General features: G+C 35.2%; 1 protein-coding gene across 9 annotated transcripts in view; it reads left to right on the top strand.

The window, feature by feature from the left end:
* The window catches only part of IKZF2 (IKAROS family zinc finger 2), a 182,407-nt gene extending 162,075 nt beyond the window's left edge, over nt 1–20,332 (top strand). For all 9 annotated transcript variants that reach the window (XM_072617485.1, XM_072617481.1, XM_072617479.1 and 6 more), the window contains exons 6-8: nt 5,225–5,362; nt 12,790–12,933; nt 19,168–20,332. In XM_072617485.1, coding sequence (XP_072473586.1) covers nt 5,225–5,362; nt 12,790–12,933; nt 19,168–19,892 — 1,007 coding nt within the window. In that variant the 3' untranslated portion in view covers nt 19,893–20,332. The remainder of the gene's footprint in view (nt 1–5,224; nt 5,363–12,789; nt 12,934–19,167) is intronic.
* Nucleotides 20,333–23,265: the final 2,933 nt, after the last annotated feature.

Here is a 23,265-nt window from a genome sequence, read left to right as displayed (position 1 = left end):
CTTATATAGTCCATTGCAACTTTTAAAATTTCATGTCACAAATGTTCTCTGTTGCATACTTTATGGTAAAATACTATACTTAAGTTATTTTCTTTTGTTTTTTCATTTTTGACTCTTTAGAATTCAAAAATGAGTTTATTTCAGTTAAACAGCATTAAGTGCCTAAAATGTACACAGGATTAGGTTTTTAGGAATACCAAGACAAAAATAAAACAATCTCTGCCCCCAAGGAGCTTATATTCTACTAGAAATATATAAAAATATAAATAAATACAAAAGTGGTTTGGGGAGGAAGTAGGAATTAACAACTGAGCAGGATTCAGAGAAGAGGTGATGTCTGTTAGATGAATATAAGCAATGGAGGTGACTTGTTCAGCTTTACTAGTGCCTGGCACATAGTAGACATTTAAAAATGCTTATTGATTGCTTAGAGGAAGGAAGTAGAATGTTACAGGGAACAGTTGGTAGCTCAGTTTGAATGGAGTGTAGTGTACATGAAGGGCAGAGATATGAAATGTCTAGAAAGGAAGATTGAGCTCAGATTGTTGAGATTGTTAAAGTAATAATAAAAAGGACTTTAAAGTTAGGTTTTGTTGATGTTTTTCTCAGCATGGAAATAACATGATCTACTTTGTGCTTTTTAAAAAGCCTATGAGGAAAGTAGATTAGAGAGGAAAAAGGCTTGGAAGCTGGAAGGCCAATTAGGAGATTATTGCAAAAAATCTAGGCAAAAAATTAGGCTCAGTGGTATCCCTGTTAAAGTAGAGAAAGGAAATGAAGACTGGAAATGTGATAGATGTGGAATTGCTAAGACCAAGCATCTAATATAGTAAAAGGGAAAAGGAGAGGGAAGGGTCTAAATTATCTCAAATATCACTTTTGGCCCGTTGTTTCCATATTTTTTACTGTGTATGTATGACTCATCCATTTATTTGTTTTGCCCATTGTTTATGTTTTTAATTTTAATGAACCAGAGACTATCTAAGAGAGACCATATGTAGACTATATGTGACAATGGTCCTGATTGTTTAAATTGTTTATCTCCTATCTCAGTGATCTTGCCCTATTAATATTTTAATATGTCTTCTTAGAATTAAACTTAAACAATTTATAGGAGCTGTTTTGAAGGACCTGATATTGAAACTTTGAAAACTAGGGTATCAAATATTCACTACTTGAGTGAATTAAAATAGGAATGTGCACATCTATAATTTGTTATAGCCCACATTAATTAAACTTATTTTTTCCCCATTAAAGAAAAGAAATTGGAATGTGTTTGTATTATATTAGTCACACAGCCAAATAAGCCTTTCTCTGAAGAAATTAGATAATTTAGAGAATGAATTGTGTCATTAAGATTCTTTACCTGTCTTCCAGTGTACTATCTTAAGTTATTAGGAAATAGACTAGAAGTAGAATAGCCTAAGTCATTAGGAAATAGAAATAATTATGGAAGCTGGTTTGGTGTTCATAAACAGAGTTAGTAAAATTTTCATTTTATTTGTGGGAGAAAGAAGGCTACTGGATAGGTACTTAATCCATTCTTCTGTAACCCTGCCTCACTAGAGTAGTTCTTGTTTTAATGTAACATACTTGATTCTCTTAAAAAGAGAGAATCCTTCCTTCCTTCCTTCCTTTCTCCCTCCATCCCCCTTCCGTCCCTCCCTCGTAGATTGGACAACAATAGGTCCCTGCCCATTTTGTCTTCAAATTAAAGGGACTATCCCTTGATTCACTTCTTAAAAAGACCTATTCACTGAATGAACATTACCTCATTCAAAGTGAGAATCTGAAAAGACCTTAGCCTAAAGGGGCCAGGGTCTCCCATTGTATCCTGGACCATCTCCAGTCATCTTGATAAATATCTGGCCACTGGACTCAGATGGCTCCAGAGGAGAAAGTGAGGCTGGTGACTTTGCATAACTTTTCCTCACTCAAAGTCAATTGCAAGTCATGTCATCATCCCGCTAATATCATGGTCCTCTTCAAAAACAAAGGACAAATACAACAACCATGGTAGAGCTCCCTTCTTGCATCCCATCCTCATTAGAATCTTTCAAGTGAGGAGCAGCCTCTATAAAATTACACCTTTTTCTACTTAGATTTTTTTCTCCTTTCATGTACTCTAGCATCCAAAGTGCTCAAACATAATAGTCAAGAAGGGGGTTGAATAATTCCAGCTGTGAGCTAATGGTATATATACTGTTTGGCATTTTTTTACTTAGTGCAAATGTAGTTGAACCAATAACATTTGTATTTAGCTTTATGGTAAGACATTTTTTTCTACAAGTAGAAATTGTCATTTTACTTTGACAACTATGATTTCATATATAAGCTCTTTCCAACCCTCTGTCCTTTCCACCAAAAAAATAAAAATGGCATAGTTAGCAGAACTTGGGATAGAGACCTGAATGAAATTTTGTTAAGTGAAATATCTTGAATTAGAATAAGATTTGTTAGTATTTAGCTTTTTCTGGCCAAATAAAAGATGTGGAAACAGCCAGAGCAGAAATGATGGAAAGTTTAATTGAAGAATGGAAAGAGTTTTATATTGAAACTAAGCAGTTTTTCCTGAAACTGACATACATAATTATCTTTTGTAAAAGGTTAGCAGTAGGTTATGAGTTTAACCAAAGGCTTCCTGATAGTTAGCAAATTGGAAACAGAGGTCTGGATCCTGATCCCTCCCAACTGAAAATCATTTTAGCAGGTGATAGTCTGACTAGCCCTGACCTTTTTTCCTTCATAAAATGTCTCTCTCTGGGACAGTAAAATAAGGAGTGATCTTAATGCTTGACTTAGAGATAGTAAAAAATACACATAGAATGGTTTAAATCTTATCTCTGGTGCTTACTACATATTACCTTGAGACAAGTTCACTTGGTCTGTATTCATCTAATTAAAATGAGAAAATGTTGCCTTCTCATTGGAAGTTTAGTTTTTTATAGTTGATTTCATTATTTATAATAATTAGTATAGCTTAGTCATATTTATTCTTCGAACAATATTGCTGCTCCTACGTACAATATTCTCTTGGTTCTACTGATTTCAGTTTTTATTATTTCATGCAGAGCTTTCTAAATTTTTCTAAAATCAACTTGCTCATCATTTCTTACAGCACAGTACTACTCCATCATAATCATATACCACAACTTATTTAGCCATTCCCCAGTTGATTGGTATTCCCCCACTTCTTTGCTTGCTAACACAAAGAGCGCTGCTGTAATCATTTTAGAATATATAGATTCTTTTGCTTTTTTCTTGGATCACCTTGACAGTAATAGTGATATTGCTGGGCCAGAGGGTATACACAGTTTGATAACTCTTTGGGCATAATTCCAGATTACTCTCCCAAATGGTTGTGTCTGTTCCATCAACAGTGTATTAGTGTCTCAATTTTTCCACTATACTACCTAGGTTCCTCAGACATTTCTTACCTTGTGGTAATGGAGAATGCTTCCTCCAAGCTTCTGGGTTTTTTAACTTTTATATAAGGGTAATATAATATACAGTGTTACCAATCCTATAGGATTCTTAGGAGGATAATGCCTTGTAAACTTTAAGTGTTACATAAATGTGAAATAGGATGCCATTAATTTCATCCTGGTGGAGATTCCTGGGCCATATCTAGCTGTTTTGTAGACAAATACTATTGGTTCTGGTGAGGACTGGATGATATTGGATAGCCTATACGTTGTGGGCACTCTGGAAATTTTGTTAGTTGGGCCAGTGCAAATCCATATCCATTCATAGAGAAATAACCCAAGGTGCCTCACATATTGGCACTGAAGCAGTATTAATATCTTTATTCGTATATAAGGAATAGTATCACTACAGAGATACATTATCATGGAATGTAATTGTAATGCCCTGCATGTTTTGAACTGAAATATCATTAAACATTATTTTGTTGTATAGTATTTGCAGTCTAAAGAGAAATGATCCCTAATTTCAGGGTCTTTTCATTCCAAGACTATCAGCATCTGAAAAAAAAGATTAATTGTGCTTCACATAGCATTTGTGAACAATGTTTATAACTACATTTTAATTGTGAAACGATTTTAGTATACACTATGACTTTTTAAAAATCCCCTTTAGCATGATTTTCATGTAGATATAGATACCAGCCTCTTCGTGTTAAAATGATGTTCTTCCTGTAATGTTCATACATTCATTTTAGCAGGTAAAGATTAAAATGATAAAGTAACACCTGCAAAACTTAGAAGAGAATGAACTGTATTTTAATCTTTACCATGCATGGATAAAGTTTGTAATACCACAACAAAAAACACATAAAATTATTTGTATATAATGATTGAAATTTTTCTGAACATTTTGAATGAGGGATCATTTTGCTACATGTACATAGAGTTATTTTTCCAGTGGGTGTGGGAAGTGAGTTTTACTGGATCATTTGTAGTCCCTTAGTTTCTCTTATGAGTAATTTGCTGTTGCTACAAGGAATGTAATTTTACTCCAGGTTGGAGGCTTGTTTCTCTGAGCACAGCTGATTCCCTCTTGGAATCAGACTGATGTTGTTGCCCTGATTGGCTTTCGTTATTTGTCCTTCGTTCTTGAAGGCAGCGAGGAAGTGAGGAAGGTGGTGCCATGACTTGTAAATGAATTGGATTTAAAGGAAGGAGGGCTATGCAAAGTATGGTTCTTTGACTGCATGTAATTTGGTTTCCTTTAGTCCTTAGCATTTTCTTAAAATCCATTACAAATATATGAGATACAACTATAATAAAAAGCATAGTAATTCTTTTTAATAGGAAAACAAATAAAATATCACTGGAATTTAAGTATTGTTGGAATTTTGAGGAGGGAGAGGGCATTTCCAGATGCTCCTGATTTGTCTTGCATTGACTCAAATCACAGTAAGAGAGCCTAATGAGAATCATTGCTTGGGTTACCAGTGGGAACGAAGTGCAAATATTTTAAAGAAAGTGTGTCCAATTGGCCTATCATGGCATGGGATTTAGTCAAAATGTGAACTTGATTCAGGATTTCCCCATCACCATAGATACCATCAGCTTTTGTATACTGTCATCTTTTCTCTCTCAGTATTTGTGCAGAATGATGGGAGGCACGCCCTGAATGGTGAAGGCATTTGAGTCTAAATAACACTTCCAAGTGCTTTCATAGTCTATAATGAATGTAGGCACTGGTTTTGCTTTGCAGTAGTCTTGTAGTGTACTAATGCTTAGCTCTCTTCTTTTTACAGTGGGTAAACCTCACAAGTGCAACTACTGTGGACGGAGCTACAAACAGCGCAGTTCACTGGAGGAACACAAGGAACGTTGCCACAATTATCTTCAGAATGTCAGTATGGAGGCTTCTGGGCAGGTCATGAGTCACCATGGTGGGTGGAAATGACATTCAGGACTTTTTATTGACTCCTCTACCACCACTTTTGTTGTTCTGTTTTTCTCATTTAGCTTATTTCCCTAAAGATTCAAATAACTTCTAAATCTCTTAATGTTATATTCCTCTTAGAGTGTTATGTTCTTCAGGTATATTTTCTTCATCATTTACTAGAAGGAAATTTAGCCTTTGTGTTCTTTACAAATGAATTACATATGTTTTTGTGATTTTTTTTCAAAAGAGGGAGTCGATAAGCCAAATGATTTATCATGCTTTTTGACTTTGAGATTTTGATGGCACCTTGGGATTGTCGTATGAGACTAGAAAGATGGTCATACCTTTTTTTCTGTTAGCTCAACCATAGCCTTTAGAAATAGTGCCAAACAGATCTTAGATTTTTCAAAAGAATGAACTGGTTTAAAGTAAAGTTTATTTATGTGCATTTTTTACTATCTCCCTTATTCTAGTAATCAAAGATTTCACAGTTTAGCTGAGTAATTTTTAAATGATTGTTTTTTGTAGAAAAATGTCAAGATTATTTAATCAGTTTATTTCATGGGAATCAATCCTAGTTCTGTGCCAGAACTAGGCACACCTATGTGAAATAAAAGACCACAGTATCTAAAACAAAATGGTGGTTTGATTTTTTGCTTGCCAATAATGAAGAAAGATACTTGGTAGACGTTTAAGAATAATTGCCTTATAAATAAAAAGTAGTTTCACATATTTAGATTTGGAAATTTTTGTCATCTTTTTCTACTCATTGGCAACCAAAAATTGCCACTATCTTTAAATGGAAAAATATCAATATTTTTATCTTTCAAATTCCTTTGTTATATTTTTGTCTTTTTTACCTTTGGTTTATTTGGGATGGAATAGAAGACTTTTTTATTTTTTAATGACGTCTGTGGAGACTAGCTATAAAATCTTAGTTCACAGTCACATACCTCTTAGGGATTTTCTTTTGTCCTACTTTAGGGAAAGTTCGAAATTTGAGGGGCCTTGTCTTGTCTTTGATGAAACACCTGATCTAGAACTATGAGATAATATATATAATGTAGGGTTATTTACACATGACGTACCATATGTAGAGTGCTTTGCAAACCTTAAAGCACAATATACATGCTACTTATTATTAGCTATTATTATTTGTATTGAGCAGCCAATGATAAGCTGTTGGCATAGAGGTATGTTTGCCTGTCTTAAATGACTGAGGATTATTTATTTATATGATCAGAAGAGACACACTGGGCTTTATTCTTCCCTAATTCCTCAATCAGTCTGTAGTAGTAAGCTAAATATTGTGAAAGAGTGTTAGCTTAAGCTGCTAGGTTAACACTTATGCAAAGTAATGTGATAATTACTTTGAAAACATGAATGCCACCTATCTTACTACCTGCGACTGCACTGGAAAGAATCTGACATTTTGTTTTTGAAACCCAGATGGTGCTTTGACTACATATAATTTGGTTTCCTTTAGTCCTCTAGCATTTCCTTAGAATCCATTACAAATACCAGTTATCCCTAGAGGAACAGATGTTGGGAGATTCTCGGAATATTTTATTGCTTTCTTTGACCTTAGGAGAATCTGAAATCAGCTGTTTAAAAACTGTTCGGGAGTTATGTTATTATATAGCAGGCTTGAGAATACTTGGAAAAACACAGTTTTGCTCAAAAATTGTTGCTTGCATACATATTTACTATCACAGTCTCATCCCCTAATGGAACTCCTATGTACGTATTTACTCCTCATCACACTTCTCCCTTCCCCTGTCCCAGTTCACCTCCACTGTGTTCTTCTCTCTGCCTCTTTTATTATCCACACTGGCACATAGGAAATGCTAAGTCACTGTTTCTTGAATTTGGATTTGTTTTAGGAAATTCAGGGAGATATAGTGTATAGCTCTGGATTTGCAGTCAGGTGACCTGAATTCGAACCTAGTCTCAAATTATGAGCAAATTATTTAACCTCTCTGAGCCTAAGAAAACCTTAAAGTATCTTTTAAATTAAGTTATAATTTAGAAGCATGCCAGAGAAGTTGCATTGTGTATCATAGTAACATTCATAGGCAAGAAGTATTGAAAACCAGGAGAGGAGAAAAAGAATGAGAAGGGGAGAGGAAGCAGCCTTTCTGGCTACCTGGTTCTTCCCTATCCCCCCTGCCCCAAATATTTATCTATATAAATAAAGCCTTCACTGGAAAGGATGGAAGTAGATTAGGCAGGATATGAGAACTCAAACTAGGGATTGAACTGTGAAATGGGGAGCAATTTTTGTTTTGATTGCATTTCATTTTTTTTTAATGTAAAGGCAAAGTATATCAGACATGTGTACAACTCATCACAGGTAATTCTAGTTTATCCACAATTTCTCCATGGCAAAATATTTTTAAAGAACTTTGTTGATTATTCCTGAGCTTTGCATGATTAAGTTATCTGTAGACTCTTTGCTGTTTCTTCTACAGAGATTCATAGAATAGTAGAGCTGTAAGTTAGAGAGCTGAGTGGTTGTCACACTTTTCCACGGTGGCAGAACAATTGGCCACAACAACGTAGGACTGCTACTGAGTGGTAGTCTACTGAGACACTGATGGGGTCTCATATTTTGAGGCAGTTTAAGCATCAGAAAAGCAAATCTACCAATATAGATGACCATTGAAATAAATGAACTCATTCAAAAAAATTGCCTGAATGTAAATGATAAAACAGTGTTTTTCAGCATTGGATTTATCTCACAGTTCACTGCATTTGAATTCTACATTTTGTTCATCTTCTCCAGTTTATGTACATTTTTTCTATCCAGCTTCCCTACACCTCCTGTCTCGCATGCTTTAAGGTTACTTTTTCCCCACTGTCAGTTGATATGTACTTAGGGGACACAAACCCTTTTCAACATTTGCCAAAGCAGAAGATAATCATTAAGGTAAATCAGTATATTAACAAGAGTTATTTAGAATTGACTCAGCTTTCCTTTTGGGTATAATCTCTATTTATTTATCTATCCTACCCTTTACATTTTTCCTGGGTATCACTGCTTAATTGTAAACAATTAATTTATTTACCACGTAGCCCAAAAACACATTCTTTCAGCTATAGTTCCTCTTATTGCATAGTAGAGACATGATGACAAGTTTGCATTTTTTTTGCTTTTGGATTTTTCAATGTCATCATTTAATCAAAAATATATTAATACCTACTATGTGTCAGGTACTGTTTTTGCTGTGGAAATATAAAACAAAAATTAAATGGTCTCTGATCTCAAAAGAATTTACATACTATCTGGGGAAGATAAAGGTACATGTATTAGTATAAACAGAATTAATATATGCCAAATAAATAGAAAAGAAATACATGGTGGTTAAATATAATCTAGTTTGAGAATGAAGGTCACTAATACTTGGCAGGACCAAGAAAGGTAACTCTTTGGTGCTGATGCTGAAGCTTGAAGGAATTTAGGGGTTCTGTGATAGGAAGAAAAGAGAGAGTCCATCCCAGATATGAGGAATTAATGGTCTAATGAAAAACAAAGAAAAAAGAGAATATGTATGTGAGAAACAGAAAGAAATCTAGTTTTTCAGGACCATGGATTGTAGAAGAGGGTTTTTGGTTTTTGACAAAGCTAGAAAGATTGGTTGAGGTCAGATTGTGAAAGGATCTTAAAAGCTAAACAAATCCTATTTTTGCCTTAATGGCAGTAGAGAGACGTTAGAGTTTATTGAGAAGGGGAATGACAGAAGTACACTAAGTTGAAATAAAGAAATCACTTTGGCAGCTCTGTGGAGGATAAATTGGAGTTGGTAAGGGAGGGGAGAGGGAGATCAATGAAGAAGCAATTGCAGTACTCCCAGCGATAGGTGAAGAGGTCCTCAACTAAGATAGTGTCTGTTTCAGTACAAAGAATTGGATACAAAAAATGTCATGGAGGTAAAATTGGAAATATTTGGCAACTGTTTTGATCATGTGGGATGAGGGCGAATGATGAGTCAGTGAGGACACCATGTTTTTCAGTCGGAGAGGGGTGCCCATAATGGGTTCTGTTGTCTACCCGTTGAGTTTGTTATGTCAGCAGGCTATCCAGTTTGAAATGTGCTGGAGGTAGTTGGTGATGTGAGATTAGGAAGAAATTTGGGCTGAATATATAGATCTGTGACTTCTCCATAGACATAATTATTAAGTCTATCGAAACTACTGATATCGCCAAGAGAGAGTGTAAGGACAGAAGAGAAAAGGGTCCACTGTAGAACTTGGGATATACCCACATGTAGGGGTGTAATATGGATGATGATCCTGCAAAAGAAAGAAGTAAAAGCAGCATCCTCAAACCCATGGAGGAAAAAATACCTAGGAAGATGAAATGGTTCAACACCAACAGCAGGAAGAGAAAAGCCCTATCTAAATACCTAATTTAACTGTTAACAACAACCCAAGTGTAACACATGTTGTCACTATCTCCCATGTATGGACCTCAGGCTCACATAGTAAGCATCTAAGGCAGGATTTGAACTCAGGTTATGCTAATTCTAAGTATATCACTATACTGTATCTACTACACTAAACTGCCTTGGTCTTTAAAAAAAATGTCAAATTATACAGAGTAATTGAGACTAATGAGGATTAGTTAGGCTAAAAACTCTTGACAGTAAGAAATCAAGCATCTAGATTTCTAGTTAAACCCTTCAGATAAAATTAAGAGGTAGATAGATAGATAGATAGATAGATAGATAGATAAAGATGGATTAGTGATTCATACTTATTTCTAATGTGATATTTTAAAAAAAAAAATTCAGGGTAAACATTTCTGTGTTTGAAGTTTGTATTTAATTGCTTAGGGCAAACTTTGCCCAGTATATAATGAAAGAAGGTCATGACATCAGCCTTTCTTTTCATGTATTCTCAATGTTCTCATAGTAATAACAGGAAAGAGGAAGTATGGCATAACAGAGAAAGTCCCAGCCTAAGAGTCAAACCTCACCTCTCCTCCATGCGAGGTATGTGACCATGTGTAAGTCACTCAGACTCTACCACAGGTAGTAAATTACAGAGTTGTCAAGCTGCATTGTGGGAAAAGTTTCTACAATGGGAATTTTCCACACTGATGAAATCATTGGTCCAGACCTGTGTCTTTACCATACCACCCTTACCCAAAACCAAAATAATATGGATGGAGGTATTATTTTCTCATCCATTCTCCTCAGAAGTGAAATTAAAACCCTTGCCTAGTTATTCCGTGTGTCGGAAAAATAGGTAACAAGCAAGTTTCTTTATAGGAATAGCAGAATTCTTGAGGTGGCTTTAGATGTGAATTTGTATATCATGAAATGTGTATCCTTGAACATTCTGATGAGACATTGTGAGTTCTCTGAAAAAGAAAAAACAAACCTTATCAGCTAAGTCAAAGAATTTATACTGCTCTTTCTTAATGATGTACATAATGGTGAGTTTGTTGATATGGTAGAAACAGAATTAGAATTAAAAATGATGAGCAGGGTTTTGAGTGAAAATTGAGCTGTGCTGCAGCCTGTGTTCAGTTCATATCAGTTTCATTGGAACTAAACTGAATTTAAACTTAGTGAATGAATATGGCGTGTGCAGTCCTGTCCCCCCACCCCACCCCCATTTTCATTTTGAGTATTAGACTTGTATAGATATAAAAAACTCAAGGCAAGATTTGTAGCAAAACTGTCCATTTTTATAATTATTCATTCATAACGAATTAATTTAATCAAGTTGGGACAGGTCTCAAAAATCAGAAAGATTTGAGAAAAATACTTTTGAGAAAAATAAAGAACTTGTGTTGCTTTTTTCTTCTGTCTCAGGACTTCATTAGAAACAGAAGTTTATAGGAAAAATTGGTTCATAAACTGTACTGCATTTAGGAAGTTGCCTCCTAAGCGTTGTTTTGTTTCTAATTTCATCACTACTTTTTTCTTTTTTCTTTTTGTCAGCTTAATGTCTACTTTGCAAATTCCCTTGTCTTTCATAGCCTTCTGTAAAGTGCATAGTAGCAACAAATGTTCTTTAACCCATCTAATCAGGGTGCATGCTAGGTTAGTCAGACTTAGATAAAATGACTGGATTCCCTTGAACCTGACCCACATTTAAAAGTCTTTCCCCAACTTCACTTTTGATTTTGGCAAGTTTAGCAATCTGCATTAGCTATTAAATAGGTCACCTGCATTGTGCAGTGAATTTTCTCAACTTTCGTCTCTTGCTTTCCCACTCCATTTCTGCTGTTGCCAGCTGGATTCCCTTGCAAGTGAGAAGCCATTGTGTTTCTCAGTGGGAGCATCCTGTACAAATGAAAGCAGTGGAGTAAATCATTTTACAGTGCAGGCTGAATCCTGAGGCACAACGCGCATGGTTTTCCAAATAGGTCTGGCAGAAGTGGAAGTGGAAAGCCTGGTGTAGGGGGTGGAGGGCATTAGATTTTTAGACTCTTTATTGTGATCATGAGCTGTGAGAAGTTGATCTGAACTACTCCAGACCTTCATCTTCTCCTTCAGTTAAGGTTCTCTGATAGTGCTGACAGTTAAAAGCAGTTCTTTTATACATTCTTTGTTTTCATGATGTTGTGCCAACAAACATCTGCACTCTTGAAATCTGGGTACTAGACCACAGTGGTTATGGACAAATAGTGTTAGCTCCAGAAGAAATGAGGTGAAGGAGAATCAGTAGGGAATTTTGGCTTACAAGAAGTAGAGTAGTAGTTCAGTAAATCCATGGTCCATTTTGAAACATATCATTTTAGACCATTGAAGAGCTTTTTTTTAATGTGTCACCATGATAAAGCAGCTGTGGTTTATTAAGCATAGCAACATGTAGAATTGGAGCTTTTTCATGAAGACTGATTTCCTAAAGGCATTCAAATCACTGACAGCAGGGCAAAGTCCCAACAGGCTCACGCGCTGGAATAGTTAACTTCTCCTTCCATTAGGAAACACCTGGAAGGTAAAATTACACGTTTTGTGATGCTGTTGTGTATCACTGCAAAGTTTAATCAGTCTATATAAACTGTTTTTTTTTAAAAATTAAACCACAAAATTTGGTTAAGTTCAGTGTCTTAAAATAGTATTCATTTTAATCAATAAAGGAGTATTAAATTTGATCAGTGTTTTAAAAAACATTTTCAGAGGAATAAGATGAGAAACAGGATGAATGTATTTGCTACCAATAGGGGTAACAACTTGGATCATTGATCCAAGTAGATTGCTAAATAAAATTGCCTTCTGTGTACATTGAAACATTGGAAATCAAATGCATATATGTATTGGTGTATACCTTAATGAACATTTTTTGACTTCTTGCCACTTGTCTGGGAGCCTCTTTCATTAATGACTTCTTTCTGGGCATTTTTTCACAGTTCTCTTTCTTCTCTTTTTCATCTATAGAAAGATTTATCTGATGTAAATTTTTGGTTTTACGTAGTACCTCCTATGGAAGATTGTAAGGAACAAGAGCCTGTGATGGACAACAATATTTCTCTGGTGCCTTTTGAGAGACCTGCTGTCATAGAGAAGCTGACAGGGAATATGGGAAAACGTAAAAGCTCCACCCCACAGAAGTTTGTGGGTAAGCTTAACAAATACTTTTTATGATAGTAACTTTTAGAAATAAATTAATCGCAATGTGCAAGTATAAGCTATTAATTTTTCAATTTTAAGTAGATTCAAATCTGTTAAAGAAATTACCTCTTGACAAAATGAGGTATGGGAGTGGTATGAAATAACCAAAAGTAGGACTAAAATAATAGATTTCTCTCAAATAAAAGGACATTTGAGTAGTGACCTAGAATAATAAAATTCTAAGTAGTATATATAAAAAACTTAAAGGAAGAAACCAAATATTTTTTGAACCTGTACAAGGGAATTGCATGTTCTTTGAAATCTTGGTTTCAACCATTATGCTTTATAAAGATCTTGTTTTGTAATATTTTATATTAAATGGAGAACAAATATAGGATCTGGTCTGAAAGCTAATGCATTACCATATATCCAAGATATATCATACATATACATGTCATCCATAGGAACAAATTGTTTTATAATTAAATGCCTTTTATACACACCTGATTATCAGAAAATCTTTTGACTCACATATATATTAATGGTGAATCTAATGATGAGGCATACCCCCAGTTCCTATCACAGCCCCTTTTCACTGCTTATATTAGTGCACAGGAAGGAGAAAAATGGTCTGAACCTATACTTTCTTTCCTGCCCTGATCAGTTCAATCTAAATTCAATGGAATTCTTTAAAGAATTTTACACTTTCTAAAAGTTTTAACTATTTAACTATTTAAACTCCAATTTTACATTTTGAACTCTTTAGAGAAAAGTAAAAGATATTTTAACATGGTCTCTGAAGCAGTAGGAGACAAAAGCATTTTTTATGGGTAACTCCTACTTGGGAAAGCCAAATTCCTTCACTTTTTTCCTAAATTTGCAGAGTCTTTCCTTTTTACATAGTAAAATATCCAGTTTATTACATTATTAAAAAATCCAAAGGGGAATGTGAGGAGGGTAAGGGGAGATGTTGATTAAGATCACTATAAAAAGGCTGTGAAAGTACTACAAGATCTATATTTTTACTGATTCAGTGTCTATATCTATAGTTATAAGTAAATATCTAGGCTTGACATGACATCTATGTGTGGTATATCCTGAATATATAATGAAATTATTAGATTTCTGACTCAAATTTCTCCAATTCTAAGGCAAGATTTCATATTTACCCCCATTTAATATAGAATATTATCTGGATATGAACATAGAGATATGTAAAGAAAAGGTATACTAGAAGGTCTGCTTTGAACTTGAGTTGTCTTATATGGTAGAAAAATTCCACCAGAATCCATTACACTTCATTCATAAAATTCATTTAACAGATATTTAATGCTCTAGTATATTTATAATACTATTTGGATATTACCTGGGTATAGAAAAGTACACTATTACATTCCTGCCCTCAAAAATCTTAGACTTCAGTTTGGGAGATGTGCACCTGTGAAAAATTTAAAAAATACTACAATGCAGTTACACAAGAGATGTCATGGGGTAGCCAATAACTGATTGAACACAAAATATTCCTAGGAGGGAGAGAGATCATGGAAGTTCTATTGAGGTCATGAATCAGATGCTGATATTTCAAGAACATGTAGGAGTTCATGTAGGAGAGGTTATGAACTTCCTTGAAAATGATAAAGTCATCCCTGCTATGGCAGAAACCAAGATTGCTTTAGCCTAATTCTTTGGATAACATCCCTTAAGTACCATCTCTTTCTTATATTACCTATATATAGTTGGATCTCTGTCTCAACATCACACTTGTTTGGTTTTCATTGTTCACCTTTGTAGTCCTAAATGTATAAAATGGTCTTGCTCCAAAAACTAATTTCTGAGTCTGCTGCTGGGTGCTTAAAACACATTTTTTCCCTGGAAGTAATATAAATGGTGGTTAGTACCCATGCCTATCTTCCTAAAGCCTTTTTGACTTAAAAATATATGTCAAAAGTAGCACTGCACAAGCAGGATTCTGTAACTTAGTCACCATATAACCATTTTTCTGCATTAGTAATAGCTAACATTTATGTAGCTTGTACTGTGACAAAATATTTTACAACCCTTATTTCATTTGATCCTAGCAATAATCTAGTACTCGAAGTATTATTCAGAATTCGAATTTGAAATGCCATGGCTACATTTGCATTCGTTTATTCATCTATCAGTTTTCAAGCTCTGATTATGTGAAAGGCACCGTTGGGACCATCTTTTTCTTACCCTTGCCTCCCTACAAACAGAATCCATGATTTTCCCTCTTATTTCAGTTTGATTAAGCCGTTTTAGGCCTCTATTATGTGCAAGGCACTGTATTAGATGCCATGGCTACAAAGAAACAGAGCAACCCCTGACCTTGTGTAGCTTACATTTTACTTTGGTTATAGAACCTATCAGATGTAGGTAAGTAAGCACAATGTAGTTATAAGAGGGGCGGGGGGAAAGGAGGAGGGGAAGAGGGAGAGAGAGAAGGAGAAAGAGAGAGAGAGAGAACTAAATCAGGAAAGAAATGCCTTGTGAATTGCATTTTGAAGCAAATTTGGGATTCCAGGGTACAGGAAATACTGTATTCCAGGCATTGGAGACTTCCTATGTAAAGGTACTAAGCTTAGTTGGACATGAAAAGCCAAGCGCAGAAGACTTCTGGTAGCCCACCTATTTTGACTAAAGTGGATAGTCTTTCTTATCTTCCAGGTACTAGATTATGTATTTTCCCGAGTTCCAAGATTCAAGTGGCTTGTATCAAGGCAGGAAGGAATAGTAGGAGGGAATGGAAAGAAATGGAAAATCCTGGCTTTGGGAATAGGATTTGTGGGAATCTGTGGCTTGTTCCTTTTGTAGCCTCCATGGAAGTTGCTTATTCCAGGCCTGTCAGTTCCTCTCTCCTGCTCTTCAGACTCATTGGTCTTCTTCCCTTTCCCCAGCAATTACCTGTGCCTTCCAGTTTTGTTTTGTTTTTCTCCTTCCCAGAACAGAATCTAGCTTCAATTTCTCCCTTGCTGTCTTGACTCTTAACATACGGACTCTGCTTTTTTGAGGTGTGGTTTTTATTTTATTTTATTTTAAAGAAAAAAAATTTTTAAAGTAAAAAAGAAAAAAAGGAAATAGTCACACTCTTCCACTCACATATTTCTTCCTTCCCCTTTAAGTCAGAGGGAAAAGGGAAGGAGGAGTGAAGAAAGTTCCAGGTTGTAACAACATGGACAGCTATGTATGTTCACCAGCAGCTACTCAATATTTTACTTTCTTTTCTGCTTTTTAATTTGTTGATAACCACTCTTCATGAGAACATTTCAGTGTTTTCAGAGTCTTAGAACATAGTACCAATCAAATGTGATCACTTTCCTAAGGAAACAGTAAAAGAAACGGGTTCTTCATTTGTTACCGTATACTTCACAAATAAAGATCATTGCATTTCTTCAGAACTTTTAAAATACTTTTTTATATTAGTTTTTTCCTCAAATAATATTCCTTAGCCATAGTAAATGTATCTTCTTCGTTCCCTGACTTCTTAACTGTAACTATAGATATGTATCTAAAATGAATAAATCTTATGGCTCTTACCTTAGATTCTTGCAAGCCTTTGGCACTGAGATAGCACTAGTTGGAAGTCATGCTGTAATTGGGTATTTTTCTTTAATTTTCTTTACTTTTAATCCCCACACTACAATGCTTTCCCTAGCAGTAAAAGTAAGGGTTAATTTATATAATCCTTCTTGTATACTGTTTTCCAGTATTCAGTCCTCTATACTAAAATTCCTGCAAGTATGACATCTTTCCAAATCAGTATACTTACATTTAGAAGGTCAGATGTAATAGAAAAATTGTAAATATGCCTGCATTATCTATCCAGTGACTCTGCTTTTTGTGGTCACAAAACCTCTGAGGAGCCTAGGTTATAGACTACAATTTGTTTGTTGCCTGATTTTTTAAAAGATGAAATGAATTGTCCAGAGGTAGTGATCATTGAGAGAGAGAAATTATCCTTTGAGTTAAACATAGGTGTTCTTTTTCATTTTATAAAGCATTTCCAATCCATGTATACAGTTATACAAACCTGTGTGTGTCACCATCTATATACTGACATAGATGTTTATATCAAGCTGTATGTATGCAGATGTATATTAATATATATGTAAACTACAAAGATTTTTCAAATATAAAAAACAAAGTTAAAGTATTATATCACATTTACAGTTCTGAATAAATATAGCAAAGCATAGGAAATAATAATGCTTTTAAATCAATACAGAGATGTCAGTATGCCCTTTTGAGAGTTGGCAGTTAAATTGTAAATAGCCATATACTTTTATTCTCATTTAATAGAAGATTTCAATTTTTGTATATTTTTGATAAAGACATTATTAGAGTTCAATAGGGAGTCCTTGATTTAAATACATCCTTTCCATAGGAATAGCTGTCCTAATACAGTCATGCCACGAGTGCGACCAAGAATTCCTCTTTCCTCACAGATGTTGTTATCATATCCAGGGAGGGTAGGAATGGATCCTGGGATGTTCATCTCTGAGAGCAGAAAGCAGCAGCCAGAGCCCGTCCAAGGGTCTCATCCTTTCTTACACACTGTATAGTAATAGATTCTCTGTGTGGATATTCCCTAATATCATAACCATATTGCTAAGTGGGTTGACAAGAGAGGAAGCAGTAGAACCAGGTGAGATGTCCTTGTCTGGAGAGCCTCCTTACCTGAGTAATTTTCCCTGTTTATTTGGTATGTGTGTTGCCCTCTCTGGTGTTTTTCTCTGGACATTGAGTTACCCTTCAGTTCATTTCTACATATCTATTTCTTCATTCAATTAGCATTTGTTAAACTCTTACGAAATGTAAAGCATTTCTGCATATCTGTTTCTTCATTCATTCAATCAGCATTTGTTAAGCTCTTACAATATACGCTCAAAAGAGTCTGAGCCCCATATGCTGCAGATGAGGAAACTGCACAGAGTTAACTTTTCCAGGGTCACACAATAAGTTTCTGAAACCAAATTTGAACTCAGGTCTTCCTGACAGCAGGTACAGTGCTCTTTCCATCTGCACTACCTAGCAGCTCCCTGCTATATACAAAGCACCATAAGCTCCTTGGTCAAGTTGTAGACTCAGAACATACCATGGGGGCAGAAAATAATGAAATTGTGTGCAGTGACATGTCCTTTTCCTTGAAAAGACTTTCAGAGCTAATCCATATTACCTAAGTCAGTGGTGAGGAATCTATGGCCCCAAGGCTTCATGTGGCCTTCTAGGTCCTTGGGTGCAGCCTATTGACTGAGTTCAAGTCTTACAGAACAAATTCTCTTATTAAGGGGATTTGTTCTGTGACATTTGTATTCAGTCGAAGAGCTACACTTAAGGACCTAGAGGGCCACATGTGGCCTCACGGCCACAGGTTCCCTACCCCATGTGAGAATCCTCGGAACACTAATTAACCAGGATCCTGTGATTACTGATAAAATAATAAAAAATAAAAGTGTTATTAAATATTTAAAATATTATAACTTTACTAAACAATTTATTGAAATAGTATTAAATAAATTGCTATTAAAATGTACATCTAGCTATCAATGATGTGATATTATCATTCCTTCTACTCTGGAAAGATGCAAAAAGTGAGAATGTGTCTATGGGAACTTCAGGCATCTGGTCATTTGTAATTGGTTTAATCCAGTTCTAGGTTCTGCACAAGGAAGACTCTGTTGTGATGATGGTGATTGTTTCCCCCATTATTAACCTTTTCTTTCTTCCTTTTAATTTGTGAAGATTAATTTTATTTAATTATTTTATTGAGGTCTTGTTTTTTCTCTGTGATTACTTTTATTTGCACATGTTTGTTTGAATTTTTCCTCATGTATAATGAATCTATAGTTTTACTAATGACAACCTGATTTTTTTAAATATTAAATAACAGACATTGAAAACTGAAAATAATGAGGTAATGCTAGGACTTTTGTTCTTTTGGTTATTGCTATCAACATCAGTGCAAAATACATCCTTAAAAAGGCCATTCCTCTAAACACAAATGATTATTGAAATTTTGTCACTAATTAGGCTTTTGAGTTAATCCCATGTAATATATTAGCTGTTCATTTTAGCAGAATTAATTGAAGAAAGAATGGAAGATGAAATATTTTATGAAATTGGAGAGTTGTATTGAATTTCTCCTTTCAATAATTTTGAAGAATTTTTTTTCTTTTACAAATTTTATTGTTTTTTTGTTTTTGTTGTTGTCGTCATCGTTTAGGAGAGAAGCTCATGAGATTTGGCTACCCAGATATTCACTTTGATATGAACTTAACATATGAGAAAGAGGCTGAGCTGATGCAGTCTCATATGATGGACCAAGCCATCAACAACGCAATCACCTACCTTGGAGCTGAAGCACTTCACCCTCTGATGCAGCACACACCAAACACAATCGCGGAGGTCGCCCCAGTCATCAGCTCAGCTTATACTCAGGTCTATCATCCTAATAGGATAGAAAGGCCCGTTAGCAGGGAAACCTCTGATAGTCATGAGAACACCATGGATGGCCCCATTTCTCTAATCAGACCAAAGAGTCGACCCCAGGAAAGAGAGGCCTCTCCCAGCCATAGCTGCCTGGATTCTACTGACTCAGAAAGCAGCCATGATGATCGCCAGTCCTACCAAGGAAACCCTGCCTTAAATCCCAAGAGGAAGCAAAGCCCAACTTACATGAAGGAGGATGTCAAGACTTTGGATGTCCCAAAGGCTTCTAAGGGCTCTCTGAAGGATATCTACAAGGTCTTCAATGGAGAGGGAGAACAAATTAGAGCCTTCAAGTGTGAGCACTGCAGAGTCCTATTCCTAGACCATGTCATGTACACAATTCACATGGGTTGTCATGGCTATCGGGACCCATTAGAATGCAATATCTGTGGCTACCGAAGCCAGGACCGTTATGAGTTCTCATCACACATTGTCCGAGGGGAGCACACATTCCACTAGGCCTTTTTCTATCCAAAGGGGACCCTTATGAAGTAAAGAACTGCACATGAAGAAATACTGCACTTACAATCCCACTTCCTCAGACATTAACTTAACCTTTTTTTAAAAAAAAAGAAAAATTATTACAGTCAATAATTTTATGGACCCAGTCTCATTTGCTCTACCTAACTATCAGGAAGGAAAAGAGGGAGGGAAGGGACGGGGCTAATTGCTTTTTTTTTTTCTTTTTGTCACTTGGCTTATTTTGTGGGAATTGAAGGGCAGTTCACTTTTGCAATGGTTGGCTGTAAGTTATATCATGCTTTGAAAAATCACTCAGCTCACATTAGGTTCAGCTAAAAGAGGCTGATTTGCCATTCATTTTCAGGATGGTGATCTTGGACAGGAAAGAGTTTTCATAGCAAGACTTTCTCATAACAATAGTAAAAAAAAAAAAAAGAGTATAAGGAATTTTTACTCTCTAAAGAAGAAATGTTTTCAAAATATAAATTGTTTTTCTGTAAAGATTTTTGATCATAAATCAAACACAATATTATTTTCAATGATACTTCCTAGGATGAGCTATGGTCATGGGTTCTGTGTTTACTTCCCTTTCTGGAATTTCTAATACAATCCATAGAACATTGTACCACTTAGCAGTTTCATATTACAAGTGGTTAGGACCACCTACAGTACTTTTCAAGTCCTGCTATCTTATTTTTCTAAACTAAAGAAGCACCTTTTTAGACTTGCTGTTTTTCCATAATTTTGGGGACTGGCATTTTGTAGACACCCTGACAGCCTTACTTTTAACATGTTTTATGATTAACATTTTTACTTGGTTTTCAGAGTAATATGACGTAGGAGTGATTGTGAGGCAGTAGTTTTCTGGAGGGGTTCTGCTGCTCTTTGAAAAAAAATTTTTAAGTTATAAACTATGTCCTACTAGTAGAATATGCTTTTTTTTTTTTTTTTAAGATGTGCATTCAGTTGTCATTTTATCAGCAACAGTGTTAAACCAGTCAGCAGCGTACACTATTAAGGCTGACAGTCGGGAGAACACTAGAAACCTCTTTTCTGATAGTGTATTAGTTTTTGAATCTGCAACTATGCAGTATTCTGCTCCATAGTCAAGTCTTTTAAATCTTGCCCACTGTCTCTTTCTATTCTATAAAATTTCAAAGGTCAGTGCTCCATTTGACCTGAATGTGGTTATTAAAAAAAATAATCAGAAACAAAAAGTATACGTAGTACTGATACCAATAGTACTGGCTATTTTTTTTATAATTGTTTTCCAGTGTTAATATTTACCACATTTAAGTTGAGAAAAAAGCAAACTGCTTTGCAATATTTTGGTTGGGCTGCAGATTAAAAATATAATAAAGTTCACTTTTACCCTTTCTTTGACCCTGTATAGGGACAGAATTATTACCTAGATGATCTCTAGGCCAAAATCACTTTCTTCCTATTTACTAATCCCTTTCAACAACTATTTTTCCAGTTGCTTAGACTCTGAGATATGAACTGTAATAAGCCTTTAATACCCTATTTTCCTTCTCTCTATCTGTGTTTACTATAGATTGACATTTTGCATAGGTGGATGTTCTTCGTATTTATGAGGGTGCTAATTTTGTTCAACACAGTCCAACAGCATAAGAAGGGAACAGCTGAGTGGTATAGTGATTAAAGTTTTTGTTCATTTGTTTGTTTTTATAGGGACATACTTGGCAAATAGAACTTGTAATCTGTGTTGAGGAAGGATGGGTTAGATGGTGGTCAGATTTTATCTGATGGCCATTTTTGACATGAAAAACCATTAAGTAGTAGTTGATGAGTACTGTAGAAGTGCATCAGATATAATGCAACATGATGCACTTCCTTCCAATGTGAGAATGACAGAAACCTGAACATGAATAGGGCTCAGACATAAGAAGCTAGTTTGTATTACTCAACTTATTTTTCCATTTTATCTTCTACTTCTTATCCAGATAGCTCCTAAAGTGCAAATGGAGTTACATATGGCTAGGGAGAATTGGTTACAACTCACCGCTCCCTTCTCATCTTTCTGCCCCACCTCAGACCTTGACAAAACTAATAGACTGATAATGACCACTTACTTTGTAATCCAAAAGTATCCATCCAAACATGAATGAGAAATACATTAGAATGATAGTTATATCATTTCTTCTTTCCTTCATGTTACATTGTGAACATCAATTTTATTTTGTATATATGAGATCTTGTACAATGAGCCACAAAAGGAAAAAAAAAATCTCTTTACAATTCTTATTTGCTCTTCTCCCAATTCTTCTTGTTTCTCTTTTATGTATTTCACATTTCTAAAGAAGACAAGTGACCAATAATCAACAGTATTGTAGGGGGTTGGGGGGTATTTGTGGTGATGGTCATTTGCATTTTAAGAAGCACTTTGGGCAACAATCAGTTTGCTAGGAATTTAAGTTATTTGGAAATTTCCGCTGACATCATTTGTTAATTTTCCTGCTTTTTTTTTTCCTGTCAGTTCATTAGGTCACCTAGAAACATGTTTTGAGCATAAATACATGACCTCGAAGAATTATAAAGAGCTCCTCCCCCCCCCCCCAGATCACTCATGCTCTACTTTACCTTCCTTCTAGTCTGTGTTGAGAATATGTCTACTGCAGGCATATACTTTTATCCTTAGCCTAAATGGATGGGGATTTATAGTATGAAGGTGGTATTGGCCTAAGTAGGCATAGTGGCAAATAGGTACAGGGTCATTGCAAATTTTGTAGGTAAAAAATATTTGGGAGAACTAGTGCTATGGAAAAAGTCTCTGAAAGGCTCTATTTAATTTTGGCATTTTCTGTAAAGAAAATATGAAAGGTGAAATGATTAAGTATAGATGAGACAGTTAGATACCAAATAATGAGGTAGGAAATTTTATTATAGGCATTGTTTACATGCAATTTATTTCAATGAAACTGTACATCACAGAATGTACTGAAGAGAATTATGGGCAATCTTCTATACTTCCTTTTTTGGCAAAAATTCAGACATGTATAAAAATAGATCCATATTCATTTGATTCCAGTTCTTGTTTAAGAAGAGAAATAGTGTACCTAGAGTCAGGACAAAGCAAGGTTTGGTTGTGCCTGAGACAAGGTTTCAAAATGTCACCCTTTGTGTGTTACAGTCTAAGCAAGACTTTGAGTCTTCATCTTACCACATGAGGACTTGTCTTAGAGAAACAAATACATGCCACATTTGGTAGTGTTTTCTGGCATTAAAAAACAGGCATTTATGAAAAGTAATATTAAAAACCTCAATCACCAACACATCCACCTCCAGAAGTTACACCATAGGCAGCTACCTATTTTTGTGCCCCCCAGCCCTTGCTGTGTGCTTCCTACAT

The sequence above is a fragment of the Notamacropus eugenii genome, chromosome 6, assembly GCF_028372415.1.
Source record: "Notamacropus eugenii isolate mMacEug1 chromosome 6, mMacEug1.pri_v2, whole genome shotgun sequence".
Classification (NCBI taxonomy): Eukaryota; Metazoa; Chordata; class Mammalia; order Diprotodontia; family Macropodidae; genus Notamacropus; species Notamacropus eugenii.
This window is presented reverse-complemented; position numbering and strand designations above follow the sequence as displayed.